Source organism: Argopecten irradians, chromosome 13 (assembly GCF_041381155.1).
Source record: "Argopecten irradians isolate NY chromosome 13, Ai_NY, whole genome shotgun sequence".
In the NCBI taxonomy this organism is placed as follows: Eukaryota; Metazoa; Mollusca; class Bivalvia; order Pectinida; family Pectinidae; genus Argopecten; species Argopecten irradians.
In genome coordinates, this window is record NC_091146.1 from 3,675,993 (window position 1) to 3,690,640 (window position 14,648).

Below are 14,648 nucleotides of genomic sequence, written 5' to 3' on the forward strand. Positions count from 1 at the left end.
CTCCATCCCCCTCTCAATTTACACTTACCCACAGCATGCCCAAATAAGCTCCTTACTCCAAGGGCCAGACCTTCAGCAAACTCCTCTGGTCCTTGGATGGCTCCCTAGAACAATCCATCATTTTATAATGTTAGCATGATATTTGTTATTTCTTATAATAACCTGACATGCATGATTAACACAAGCTTAAAGTCCTATACATATATCTAAATCCATAAATACATAAGTCCTTTTAAAAGATTATTTTGCTTATGGCAAGGAAATCCTTTTGTAAATAGATGGTACACTCATTTTTATCTGTGAAAGAGTTGCAATCAACTTGTATGCAATACTTATCATATATTTAGTCAAACTAGTAGTTTATCCTCAACATTTCCAACTTTGTCCCCACACTGTACCTGATAGGGTTCATAGAAGAGGTCCTCAATTCCCTCTGCCATTCCTCGTAAGAGTCCGAATGGATTTCCCAGGACATCCAGTCCCAGCACCAAGACATACATCTGTTTGATGGCCTGTAGGTGGAGTATATCCAAAGGATTAATTGGATGCAAAAAGGCCCATACAGCCCCCTCGTCATTTTTTTGCCACAATAATGAACCAAATTAAAAAACCATAAAGTCAATGTAGTAGTCTTGTTTCTATATCCATAAGAAGTCTATTACAACACCAAATTGAAATGTCACAGATTCAATTCAATACTGTAACAAAATGTACAATGTACACAATGTTTTTATTATTTTTTTATAGTTTTGTTTTTGGTTTCTTTTTTTATAATTTCTTTAATTTTTGCTACTCACCTGACCAGCGTAGTGCATGCTCATTTGACCGACCAGTTGAGACTGGTTATAAAAGCAGTGCTCCTTCTGGAAGAACCCAAGTCTGAAAACCAAAACAAAGTTAGGATAAGTAATAAATCATGTTTACGACTCTGAAGATCAAACAATAACATTTTGAACTTTTGATAATAGCCATTCAGAGATCAGCACATCTTGTCATTTCAAAAAATAATTTTACCTCATAATCAAGTCATATTCCTGTTGAATTAATATTTGCAGTTAATGAAAAATTTCCTAACAACAGCTACCATTGAATTTTATTATTCTGTATCAAATTTTGTATAACCAGAAGTAGGCCTCTGGTACCTTTTGAATTTTGTAAAGGTATTTTACATGTTCTCCGTCATAGTACTGTAAAAGGCAACTGAAATTGTTAAATTGGTTTGTGGGCAAAATTCGTTGTTAGCTGTAACAGGTCATTTTCAAGACTCCTCACAAATTTTTTCTAATCTTTTTTTTCTCTCTCCTTTTTTTAAAAACAAAACCTGTCCCTATTAAAAATGAAAGCATAAAACCAGGTATAACCTACTTGAATACAACATCCTGTACATCGGTAAGGACGACGCCCACACTCTGTAGGAAGATGTTGATGACATTGGCGTGGATCTGTGTTGGTTTGCCGTCCCCTCCTCCTTGTAGAGAGAAACTCAGATGAATCTGTGAACCAATCAAAACAGAGCTTAGATCTTTTATACGTTTTACTGAAATCTAAACTAAACAAACAGACTGCAAATATTGTTTATTGCCAATTATTTATGCTGGTTGATGTTTTGACTAAAATTAAATTTTAGCAGTTAAATTTTTGTGATCTTGATTTAAGAGTATATATGACTCCATCATATCTCATTACTTCGTGGATCAAGTTTTCACTTTGATCCTTTATATTTTTTGCTGATACTTAAAGGGCAACTACCTTTCCGAAACCCTTTTAATTTTTAAAATGGGAATGTAAAACGAGATCGATAATTTTGTAGAGTCACAAAAGTTATTCACTTACCGTTGATATTACAAGTCTCATCACCTTCTGAACAATTTAATTAAAATAAATAAAATGTTAATTTTCATAACGCAGGTTGTCTTATGTTTCCCATCGTCATCCTAAATACCGCGCGGTAGTTGACTTTCACAGCGGCAGACGGCAAAACAGCGAAATAATTGACTCTGATATCATATATTACGCAGGAAATCTTGCATATATTTGGTGTTGTAACGATTGTATAGCCTCATCTTAGGCCATCAGTATATAATTTCTGATGTTATTAGAAACCTTAATGGTTTACTCCGGGAAGGTAGTGAGCCTTAAGCTAAACAAATAAACTACCAAGATAATTTATAGCCAATTATTTACACTGGTTTCTGTTTAAATTATTATTAAATTTTCAGCAGTTTGAATTTTTGTGATCTCCATTTCAGGGTATATATATGACTCCATCATATCTCAATATAAATTCCATGAATCAAATTTTCATAGCAATATGTCCTGCAAAATTGCGAAAATATCTTCCCCAGATAAATGAACCACTATAATGTACTTCCTACCTTTATTGGTGAAAAGTGAAGATAATCATAAAAGTTCTTCTGTTCGTCAGCCAAGGAAAGTCCAACTTCATCCATCAACTTCACCTTGACTTTATCACAGTCTTTAATAAATTCTGTTGTCTAAAAAATATCACACAATATTGTGTTTTGTGACGTCTTCATTATATATCAGTCATCTCTCTTGAATTTGTAGCAATATCAAATTTCAAACAATGAGCACATTTGTTTAGAATACTATAGAGAATGTAAAGATTGAAGTCTAATGAATATTGTGAAATCTAGTAATAGCATTTAATACCATTATAATTGTCAAAAATGTTCAGCCATTCTAAAATGATGCTTATCTGATACTCAACCAATCAAGAGATATGTCAAAACCTCACTATCCAATCAGATTACATGAATGTACAAAAGATCCAATGAGAATGTTTGTAACAAAGTGTTGGACCAATGAGAGAGGTCATACCTCCTGTTGTCGGGAGATATCCTGACTGGAGGAGAAAAGATCGATGATATTGTTAAGGAATCCCTGATCAACTTTCAGCTGCATCTCCTGGATCAGAACCTTGAAATATCTGTGAGAGAGAAAAAAGTATATCTGTTAGAGAGAAAAAAGTTTTATCATTGAGATATATGTGAGAATGAAACAAGAGGCCCATGGGCCTTAGCGGTCACCTGAGTTCGGATACAGAATGAAACAAAGACACAAAAACACTATATATTGGCCCATCAGGCCCTTAAAACCAGTCATTGAATTTATAACTGACTTTTCAATCTATGAAGAGTATCTGGTTTGATCAAATCTGTGAATTCAGATGATTTTTTTTTCTTATTTTAGTCATTTTGACCCCTTTTGGCCCTGCCCATCTACCCCTGGAGGCTGGCCAGGACCAATGTGGATATGATGCTAAAATGCTATCACAGGGTAATAATTCTAACCAAGTTTGACCTATTGAAACTAAGCAAATAATGCTCATAAATGTGTTTTTCCAATATCAATTAAAATAGATTTGACCCCTAATCAGGGGAAAGTCTGAGATGCCAGGGCCATGAAATTCACAATTTTTGTAAATTAAGGGCCTTAAAAAGACCTTCAAATCTATGAAGAGTATTTGGTTCCATCAAATTTGTAAATTCAGAAGGAGACTTTTGAAATTTTAGCCATTTTGACCAATTTTGGCCCCACCCTCTGGCCCCTGGGGGTCGGCCAGGGACAATATGGATATGATATTAAAATACTATCTCAGGCTAATAATTCTAACAAAGTTTGACTCATTACCTATTACACATGACCAAATAATGCTCAAAAATGTGTTTTCCCTATATAAACTATAGTAAACTTGACCCCCCCTCCCCAGGGGGGAACGTGAGACCCCAGGGTCATATAATTCACAATTTTTGTAAAGGACCTCAAGACCTTTTAATCTTTGAAGAGTATTTGATTCAACCATTTCTGGAATTTCAGAAGAAGATTTTTGAAGTTTCAGCCTATTTGACCCCTTTTGGCCCCTAGGGGGTCAGTCGTGGAAAAATTGTTAATAGAATTCAATGGCCTTCTCATACTGATAATTCTGACAACATTTGACTTATTTCCTATTACAAATGAGCAAATAATGCTCAAAAATGTCTTTTCCATGTATAAACTTTAGTAAACTTGACCCCCTCCCCAGGGGGAAATGTGATACCCCAGGGTCATATAATTCACAATTTTTGTAAAGGACCTCAAGACCTTTTATTCTATGAAGAGTATTTGATTCTACCATTTCTGGAATTTCAGAAGATGATTTTTGAAGTTTTAGCCTATTTGACCCCTTTTGGCTCCACCCCTCAGGGCCCTGGGGGGCTGGGACCATATAATTCACAATTTTGGTTGACCTTTGGCTATGGAAGGTTTCTGCAAAATTTCAACAAATTTGGTTCAGTAGTTTTGGAGAAGAAGTCAAAAAAGTAAATTGTTTATCGCCATACGACGGACGACGCACGACGACTGACAAAAGGCGATTAGAATAGGTCACTTGAGACTTCGTCTCAGGTGACCTAAAAAGTCTTATCATTGAAATATCTGTGAGACGGAAAAAAGTTTTATCATTTAGATATATATGAGAATGAAAAAAGTTTTATCATTGAAATATCTGAGAAAAAAAAAGTTATATTTATGATCAAGGAATGGAAATTCTATATAAGAATAAAAGATATCTGACAGTGTGTATGAGAAATGAGATTTCAAAACGGAACAAAATGGCAGCTACGTATACTGGTGGATTTTCGCAATACATTTTGAGGCCAGATTATTTGAAATGAAGGTTGTTGTAGTTTTGTGATGAAATGTTTCTTAAATTTATTAAGTGTTTATTTCATATATTAAGATTTCATGAAATGAGTCTAAGAAGTATTTATTTTTGCGAGCTTCGAGACAGATTTAATATCCTATATCATACATGTAATAGATAAAGTGTACTAAAAACATCCTACTTAAACTGGAGCATGTTGTCATGTTCCTGCTTCCTCAACATGATACTGACTTCTGTAAAAGGCTTCGGCACTGAAAATGAAATCAGTTATTATTGGAATGAGGCATAATATGAAAGAAATATTCAAATATGATCAAAGTTATACAGCAAATCATGTTTTTAATGAACATACCTACATCAAATTCATGGTTATCACCTACATCAAATTCATGGTTATCACATATTAAATGTTGTTCCCTGTCAAGATTCCGATCAGATTGTCTGTGATAAGTATGTAACAAACTATGATTATAAGGAATAATTAGAAACCTAAGTATGTAGATTTATTTTCCGTATTTTGATACACTATTCAGAAATATTATCTGTTTATCTTCTGAAATTAATATAACAAAGCACATGCCACGTATTATGTGATATAGCCCTATTTTCCATCGAGGTACGACAGTGTACATTTACATTTACTTATCACGTCTACTATATAGACTAACGAAGGCAAAGTGAAGTATATGATGGTATAACTGACACCTGAAACGTGACAATTATGACGTCAGTTATGTTGACGTAGTGACATTAACTGATCACCATCAAAATGGCTGTTCAATCTTGTGGATTAAATCATCGTTGATAAACAGTTTTCCTGGTCTAGCTTAAACAATGTTAATGTAGCGACCCTTACATGAGTTGATAATGTAAATATAAGCATTAAACTATCTTCCTATGGCATCTATATAGACCATAGATGTCATAGGAAGATAGCTTAATGCTTAAATACTTACCACTGTCTGCTGCCACAGACTTGGGTAGGGGTACAGGAGACAGGACCGTGTATACTTACCACTATCTGCTGCAACAGACTTGGGTAGGGGTACAGGAGACAGGACTGTGTATACTTACCACTGTCTGCTGCCACAGACTTGGGTAGGGGTACAGGAGACAGGACTGTGTATACTTACCACTGTCTGCTGCCACAGACTTGGGTAGGGGTACAGGAGACAGGACTGTGGATACTTACCACTGTCTGCTGCCACAGACTTGGGTAGGGGTACAGGAGACATGACAATGTATACTTACCACTATCTGCTGCAACAGACTTGGGTAGGGGTACAGGAGACAGGACTGTGTATACTTACCACTGTCTGCTGCCACAGACTTAGGTAGGGGTACAGGAGACAGGACTGTGGATACTTACCACTATCTGCTGCCACAGACTTGGGTAGGGGTACAGGAGACAGGACCGTGTATACTTACCACTGTCTACTGGCACAGACTTGGGTAGGGGTACAGGAGACATGACAATGTATACTTACCACTATCTGCTGCAACAGACTTGGGTAGGGGTACAGGAGACAGGACTGTGTATACTTACCACTGTCTGCTGCCACAGACTTGGGTAGGGGTACAGGAGACAGGACTGTGGATACTTACCACTATCTGCTGCCACAGACTTGGGTAGGGGTACAGGAGACAGGACCGTGTATACTTACCACTGTCTGCTGCCACAGACTTGGGTAGGGGTACAGGAGACAGGACTGTGTATACTTACCACTGTCTGCTGCCACAGACTTGGGTAGGGGTACAGGAGACAGGACTGTGTATACTTACCACTGTCTGCTGCCACAGACTTGGGTAGGGGTACAGGAGACAGGACTGGGTATACTTACCACTGTCTGCTAGCTGCAACAGACTTGGGTAGGGGTACAGGAGACAGGACTGGGTATACGTACCACTGTATGCTGCTACAGACTTTGGTAGGGGTACAGGAGACAGGACCGTGTATACTTACCACTGTCTGCTGCCATAGACTTGGGTAGGGGTACAGGAGACAAGACTGTGTATACTTACCACTATCTGCTGCCACAGACTTTGGTAGGGGTACAGGAGACAGGACTGTGGATACTTACCGCTGTCTGCTGCCACAGACTTGGGTAGGGGTACAGGAGACAGGACTGTGTATACTTACCACTGTCTGCTGCCACAGACTTGGGTAGGGGTACAGGAGACATGACAATGTATACTTACCACTATCTGCTGCCACAGACTTGGGTAAGGGTACAGGAGACAGGACTGTGTATACTTACCACTGTCTGCTTCACAGACTTGGGTAGGGGTACAGGAGACATGACTGTGTATACTTACCACTGTCTACTGCCACAGACTTGGGTAGGGGTACAGGAGACAGGACTGTGGATACTTACCACTATCTGCTGCCACAGACTTGGGTAGGGGTACAGGAGACAGGACTGTGTATACTTATCACTGTTTGCTGCCACAGACTTGGGTAGGGGTACAGGAGACAGGACTGTGTATACTTACCACTATCTGCTGCCACAGACTTGGGTAGGGGTACAGGAGACAGGACTGTGGATACTTACCACTGTCTGCTGCCACAGACTTGGGTAGGGGTACAGGAGACAGGAATGTGTATACTTACCACTGTCTGCTGCCACAGACTTGGGTAGGGGTACAGGAGACAGGACTGCTGTATATACTTACCACTGTCTGCTGCCACAGACTTGGGTAGGGGTACAGGAGACAGGAATGTGTATACTTACCACTGTCTGCTGCCACAGACTTGGGTAGGGGTACAGGAGACAGGAATGTGTATACTTACCACTGTCTGCTGCCACAGACTTGGGTAGGGGTACAGGAGACAGGAATGTGTATACTTACCACTGTCTGCTGCCACAGACTTGGGTAGGGGTACTGGAGACAGGACCGTCGGGAACACAGCACCTGACATCTGATTGTCCAGCTGTGGGACAAACATCATAGGCAACGTTACCATTAATATCTGTAATTAACAGATTCTGAAATATTTCTTAACTTATTTAACTTCCTAATACTTTCCTACCGGACAATTTCAAGTTTACGGCTGTCCATTAAGTAAAGGAATATTGATGATTGGGTACAAGCTGTGAACACACACACTAAGCTACAAGCTGTGAACACACACACTAAGCTAGTGTATAACAGTTGGTACAGGGGGTGTATATTTACCTGAAGTCGGTTTATCTTGGCGTGTAGCAGTATACATACCTGAAGTCGGTTAATCTTGGCATGTAGCTGGATCTGGTGAGGAGAAGTCTTGTACTGGAGCCAGATTCCCTCCTGGAAACTTCGTCTGATTCCTCGCTTGTTTGGACGGATCAGCTTCATTTCGTTGAAGTCAACCTGTCAACAAAAAATCATGTTTAGCAAAACTGGATAAACTACAGTCTCCCACAAGAAGTAGTGTAAGATGTGGTCAAAATAGGACTGTAGGTCATAGGTCAAATTTTAGGTTCATTGACCTGATTTTGTTATGTGACCTATGCTTTGTAGGTACCATATCAACTTATTTTCTAAATGAATCTGATTATCTCTGACTGACATATGAGTATACAAAGAAGGATTGAGGGGGTGTTCTTCTTGTGTTCTGTAGCACGGTTACCTACCTCCATCTTGTTTTCGAGGTTGAGGGGGTGTTCTTCTTGTGTTCTGTAGCACGGTTACCTACCTCCATCTTGTTTTCGAGGTTGAGGGGGTGTTCTTCTTGTGTTCTGTAGCACGGTTACCTACCTCCATCTTGTTTTCGAGGTTGAGGGGGTGTTCTTCTTGTGTTCTGTAGCACGGTTACCTACCTCCATCTTGTTTTCGAGGTTGAGGGGGTGTTCTTCTTGTGTTCTGTAGCACGGTTACCTACCTCCATCTTGTTTTCGAGGTTGAGGGGGTGTTCTTCTTGTGTTCTGTAGCACGGTTACCTACCTCCATCTTGTTTTCGAGGTTGAGGGGGTGTTCTTCTTGTGTTCTGTAGCACGGTTACCTACCTCCATCTTGTTTTCGAGGTTGAGGGGGGTGTTCTTCTTGTGTTCTGTAGCACGGTTACCTACCTCCATCTTGTTTTCGAGGTTGAGGGGGTGTTCTTCTTGTGTTCTGTAGCACGGTTACCTACCTCCATCTTGTTTTCGAGGTTGAGGGGGTGTTCTTCTTGTGTTCTGTAGCACGGTTACCTACCTCCATCTTGTTTTCGAGGTTGAGGGGGTGTTCTTCTTGTGTTCTGTAGCACGGTTACCTACCTCCATCTTGTTTTCGAGGTTGAGGGGGGTGTTCTTCTTGTGTTCTGTAGCACGGTTACCTACCTCCATCTTGTTTTCGAGGTTGAGGGGGTGTTCTTCTTGTGTTCTGTAGCACGGTTACCTACCTCCATCTTGTTTTCGAGGTTGAGGGGGTGTTCTTCTTGTGTTCTGTAGCACGGTTACCTACCTCCATCTTGTTTTCGAGGTTGAGGGGGTGTTCTTCTTGTGTTCTGTAGCACGGTTACCTACCTCCATCTTGTTTTCGAGGTTGAGGGGGTGTTCTTCTTGTGTTCTGTAGCACGGTTACCTACCTCCATCTTGTTTTCGAGGTTGAGGGGGTGTTCTTCTTGTGTTCTGTAGCACGGTTACCTACCTCCATCTTGTTTTCGAGGTTGAGGGGGTGTTCTTCTTGTGTTCTGTAGCACGGTTACCTACCTCCATCTTGTTTTTCGAGGTTGAGGGGGTGTTCTTCTTGTGTTCTGTAGCACGGTTACCTACCTCCATCTTGTTTTCGAGGTTGAGGGGGTGTTCTTCTTGTGTTCTGTAGCACGGTTACCTACTCCTCCATCTTGTTTTCTTGTGTTCTGTAGCACGGTTACCTACCTCCATCTTGTTTTCGAGGTTGGGGGGTGTTCTTCTTGTGTTCTGTAGCACGGTTACCTACCTCCATCTTGTTTTCGAGGTTGAGGGGTGTTCTTCTTGTGTTCTGTAGCACGGTTACCTACCTCCATCTTGTTTTCGAGGTTGAGGGGGTGTTCTTCTTGTGTTCTGTAGCACGGTTACCTACCTCCATCTTGTTTTCGAGGTTGAGGGGGTGTTCTTCTTGTGTTCTGTAGCACGGTTACCTACCTCCATCTTGTTTTCGAGGTTGAGGGGGTGTTCTTCTTGTGTTCTGTAGCACGGTTACCTACCTCCATCTTGTTTTCGAGGTTGAGGGGGTGTTCTTCTTGTGTTCTGTAGCACGGTTACCTACCTCCATCTTGTTTTCGAGGTTGAGGGGGTGTTCTTCTTGTGTTCTGTAGCACGGTTACCTACCTCCATCTTGTTTTCGAGGTTGAGGGGGTGTTCTTCTTGTGTTCTGTAGCACGGTTACCTACCTCCATCTTGTTTTCGAGGTTGAGGGGGTGTTCTTCTTGTGTTCTGTAGCACGGTTACCTACCTCCATCTTGTTTTCGAGGTTGAGGGGGTGTTCTTCTTGTGTTCTGTAGCACGGTTACCTACCTCCATCTTGTTTTCGAGGTTGAGGGGGTGTTCTTCTTGTGTTCTGTAGCACGGTTACCTACCTCCATCTTGTTTTCGAGGTTGAGGGGGTGTTCTTCTTGTGTTCTGTAGCACGGTTACCTACCTCCATCTTGTTTTCGAGGTTGAGGGGGTGTTCTTCTTGTGTTCTGTAGCACGGTTACCTACCTCCATCTTGTTTTCGAGGTTGAGGGGGTGTTCTTCTTTAACTCTTGTGTTCTGTAGCACGGTTACCTACCTCCAACTTGTTTTCGAGGTTGAGGGGGTGTTCTTCTTGTGTTCTGTAGCACGGTTACCTACCTCCATCTTGTTTTCGAGGTTGAGGGGGTGTTCTTCTTGTGTTCTGTAGCACGGTTACCTACCTCCATCTTGTTTTCGAGGTTGAGGGGGTGTTCTTCTTGTGTTCTGTAGCACGGTTACCTACCTCCATCTTGTTTTCGAGGTTGAGGGGGTGTTCTTCTTGTGTTCTGTAGCACGGTTACCTACCTCCATCTTGTTTTCGAGGTTGAGGGGGTGTTCTTCTTGTGTTCTGTAGCACGGTTACCTACCTCCATCTTGTTTTCGAGGTTGAGGGGGTGTGTTCTTCTTGTGTTCTGTAGCACGGTTACCTACCTCCATCTTGTTTTCGAGGTTGAGGGGGTGTTCTTCTTGTGTTCTGTAGCACGGTTACCTACCTCCATCTTGTTTTCGAGGTTGAGGGGGTGTTCTTCTTGTGTTCTGTAGCACGGTTACCTACCTCCATCTTGTTTTCGAGGTTGAGGGGGTGTTCTTCTTGTGTTCTGTAGCACGGTTACCTACCTCCATCTTGTTTTCGAGGTTGAGGGGGTGTTCTTCTTGTGTTCTGTAGCACGGTTACCTACCTCCATCTTGTTTTCGAGGTTGAGGGGGTGTTCTTCTTGTGTTCTGTAGCACGGTTACCTACCTCCATCTTGTTTTCGAGGTTGAGGGGGTGTTCTTCTTGTGTTCTGTAGCACGGTTACCTACCTCCATCTTGTTTTCGAGGTTGAGGGGGTGTTCTTCTTGTGTTCTGTAGCACGGTTACCTACCTCCATCTTGTTTTCGAGGTTGAGGGGGTGTTCTTCTTGTGTTCTGTAGCACGGTTACCTACCTCCATCTTGTTTTCGAGGTTGAGGGGGTGTTCTTCTTGTGTTCTGTAGCACGGTTACCTACCTCCATCTTGTTTTCGAGGTTGAGGGGGTGTTCTTCTTGTGTTCTGTAGCACGGTTACCTACCTCCATCTTGTTTTCGAGGTTGAGGGGGTGTTCTTCTTGTGTGTTCTGTAGCACGGTTACCTACCTCCATCTTGTTTTCGAGGTTGAGGGGGTGTTTCTTCTTGTGTTCTGTAGCACGGTTACCTACCTCCATCTTGTTTTCGAGGTTGAGGGGGTGTTCTTCTTGTGTTCTGTAGCACGGTTACCTACCTCCATCTTGTTTTCGAGGTTGAGGGGGGTTCTTCTTGTGTTCTGTAGCACGGTTACCTACCTCCATCTTGTTTTCGAGGTTGAGGGGGTGTTCTTCTTGTGTTCTGTAGCACGGTTACCTACCTCCATCTTGTTTTCGAGGTTGAGGGGGTGTTCTTCTTGTGTTCTGTAGCACGGTTACCTACCTCCATCTTGTTTTCGAGGTTGAGGGGGTGTTCTTCTTGTGTTCTGTAGCACGGTTACCTACCTCCATCTTGTTTTCGAGGTTGAGGGGGTGTTCTTCTTGTGTTCTGTAGCACGGTTACCTACCTCCATCTTGTTTTCGAGGTTGAGGGGGTGTTCTTCTTGTGTTCTGTAGCACGGTTACCTACCTCCATCTTGTTTTCGAGGTTGAGGGGGTGTTCTTCTTGTGTTCTGTAGCACGGTTACCTACCTCCATCTTGTTTTCGAGGTTGAGGGGGTGTTCTTCTTGTGTTCTGTAGCACGGTTACCTACCTCCATCTTGTTTTCGAGGTTGAGGGGGTGTTCTTCTTGTGTTCTGTAGCACGGTTACCTACCTCCATCTTGTTTTCGAGGTTGAGGGGGGTGTTCTTCTTGTGTTCTGTAGCACGGTTACCTACCTCCATCTTGTTTTCGAGGTTGAGGGGGTGTTCTTCTTGTGTTCTGTAGCACGGTTACCTACCTCCATCTTGTTTTCGAGGTTGAGGGGGTGTTCTTCTTGTGTTCTGTAGCACGGTTACCTACCTCCATCTTGTTTTCGAGGTTGAGGGGGTGTTCTTCTTGTGTTCTGTAGCACGGTTACCTACCTCCATCTTGTTTTCGAGGTTGAGGGGGTGTTCTTCTTGTGTTCTGTAGCACGGTTACCTACCTCCATCTTGTTTTCGAGGTTGAGGGGGTGTTCTTCTTGTGTTCTGTAGCACGGTTACCTACCTCCATCTTGTTTTCGAGGTTGAGGGGGTGTTCTTCTTGTGTTCTGTAGCACGGTTACCTACCTCCATCTTGTTTTCGAGGTTGAGGGGGGTGTTCTTCTTGTGTTCTGTAGCACGGTTACCTACCTCCATCTTGTTTTCGAGGTTGAGGGGGTGTTCTTCTTGTGTTCTGTAGCACGGTTACCTACCTCCATCTTGTTTTCGAGGTTGAGGGGGTGTTCTTCTTGTGTTCTGTAGCACGGTTACCTACCTCCATCTTGTTTTCGAGGTTGAGGGGGTGTTCTTCTTGTGTTCTGTAGCACGGTTACCTACCTCCATCTTGTTTTCGAGGTTGAGGGGGTGTTCTTCTTTAACTCTTGTGTTCTGTAGCACGGTTACCTACCTCCATCTTGTTTTCGAGGTTGAGGGGGTGTTCTTCTTGTGTTCTGTAGCACGGTTACCTACCTCCATCTTGTTTTCGAGGTTGAGGGGGTGTTCTTCTTGTGTTCTGTAGCACGGTTACCTACCTCCATCTTGTTTTCGAGGTTGAGGGGGTGTTCTTCTTGTGTTCTGTAGCACGGTTACCTACCTCCATCTTGTTTTCGAGGTTGAGGGGGTGTTCTTCTTGTGTTCTGTAGCACGGTTACCTACCTCCATCTTGTTTTCGAGGTTGAGGGGGTGTTCTTCTTGTGTTCTGTAGCACGGTTACCTACCTCCATCTTGTTTTCGAGGTTGAGGGGGTGTTCTTCTTGTGTTCTGTAGCACGGTTACCTACCTCCATCTTGTTTTCGAGGTTGAGGGGGTGTTCTTCTTGTGTTCTGTAGCACGGTTACCTACCTCCATCTTGTTTTCGAGGTTGAGGGGGTGTTCTTCTTGTGTTCTGTAGCACGGTTACCTACCTCCATCTTGTTTTCGAGGTTGAGGGGGTGTTCTTCTTGTGTTCTGTAGCACGGTTACCTACCTCCATCTTGTTTTCGAGGTTGAGGGGGTGTTCTTCTTGTGTTCTGTAGCACGGTTACCTACCTCCATCTTGTTTTCGAGGTTGAGGGGGTGTTCTTCTTGTGTTCTGTAGCACGGTTACCTACCTCCATCTTGTTTTCGAGGTTGAGGGGGTGTTCTTCTTGTGTTCTGTAGCACGGTTACCTACCTCCATCTTGTTTTCGAGGTTGAGGGGGTGTTCTTCTTGTGTTCTGTAGCACGGTTACCTACCTCCATCTTGTTTTAGATCTTGTTCTTCTTTAACTCATGTGTTCTGTAGCACGGTTACCTACCTCCATCTTGTTTTCGAGGTTGAGGGGGTGTTCTTCTTGTGTTCTGTAGCACGGTTACCTACCTCCATCTTGTTTTCGAGGTTGAGGGGGTGTTCTTCTTGTGTTCTGTAGCACGGTTACCTACCTCCATCTTGTTTTCGAGGTTGAGGGGGTGTTCTTCTTGTGTTCTGTAGCACGGTTACCTACCTCCATCTTGTTTTCGAGGTTGAGGGGGTGTTCTTCTTGTGTTCTGTAGCACGGTTACCTACCTCCATCTTGTTTTCGAGGTTGAGGGGGTGTTCTTCTTGTGTTCTGTAGCACGGTTACCTACCTCCATCTTGTTTTCGAGGTTGAGGGGGTGTTCTTCTTGTGTTCTGTAGCACGGTTACCTACCTCCATCTTGTTTTCGAGGTTGAGGGGGTGTTCTTCTTGTGTTCTGTAGCACGGTTACCTACCTCCATCTTGTTTTCGAGGTTGAGGGGGTGTTCTTCTTGTGTTCTGTAGCACGGTTACCTACCTCCATCTTGTTTTCGAGGTTGAGGGGGTGTTCTTCTTGTGTTCTGTAGCACGGTTACCTACCTCCATCTTGTTTTCGAGGTTGAGGGGGTGTTCTTCTTGTGTTCTGTAGCACGGTTACCTACCTCCATCTTGTTTTCGAGGTTGAGGGGGTGTTCTTCTTGTGTTCTGTAGCACGGTTACCTACCTCCATCTTGTTTTCGAGGTTGAGGGGGTGTTCTTCTTGTGTTCTGTAGCACGGTTACCTACCTCCATCTTGTTTTCGAGGTTGAGGGGGTGTTCTTCTTGTGTGTTCTGTAGCACGGTTACCTACCTCCATCTTGTTTTCGAGGTTGAGGGGGTGTTCTTCTTGTGTTCTGTAGCACGGTTACCTACCTCCATCTTGTTTTCGAGGTTGAGGGGGTGTTCTTCTT

At 42.8% G+C, this 14,648-nt stretch overlaps 1 protein-coding gene across 1 annotated transcript in view; it reads right to left on the reverse strand.

The window, feature by feature from the left end:
- LOC138306604 (intermembrane lipid transfer protein VPS13A-like) overlaps positions 1–14,648 on the reverse strand; it is a 200,463-nt gene that overhangs the window by 13,878 nt on the left and 171,937 nt on the right. Inside the window, 9 exon segments of the mRNA XM_069247042.1 lie at positions 29–104; positions 399–512; positions 798–879; positions 1,366–1,493; positions 2,376–2,495; positions 2,842–2,950; positions 4,848–4,917; positions 7,517–7,598; positions 7,883–8,017. Coding sequence (XP_069103143.1) covers positions 29–104; positions 399–512; positions 798–879; positions 1,366–1,493; positions 2,376–2,495; positions 2,842–2,950; positions 4,848–4,917; positions 7,517–7,598; positions 7,883–8,017 — 916 coding nt within the window.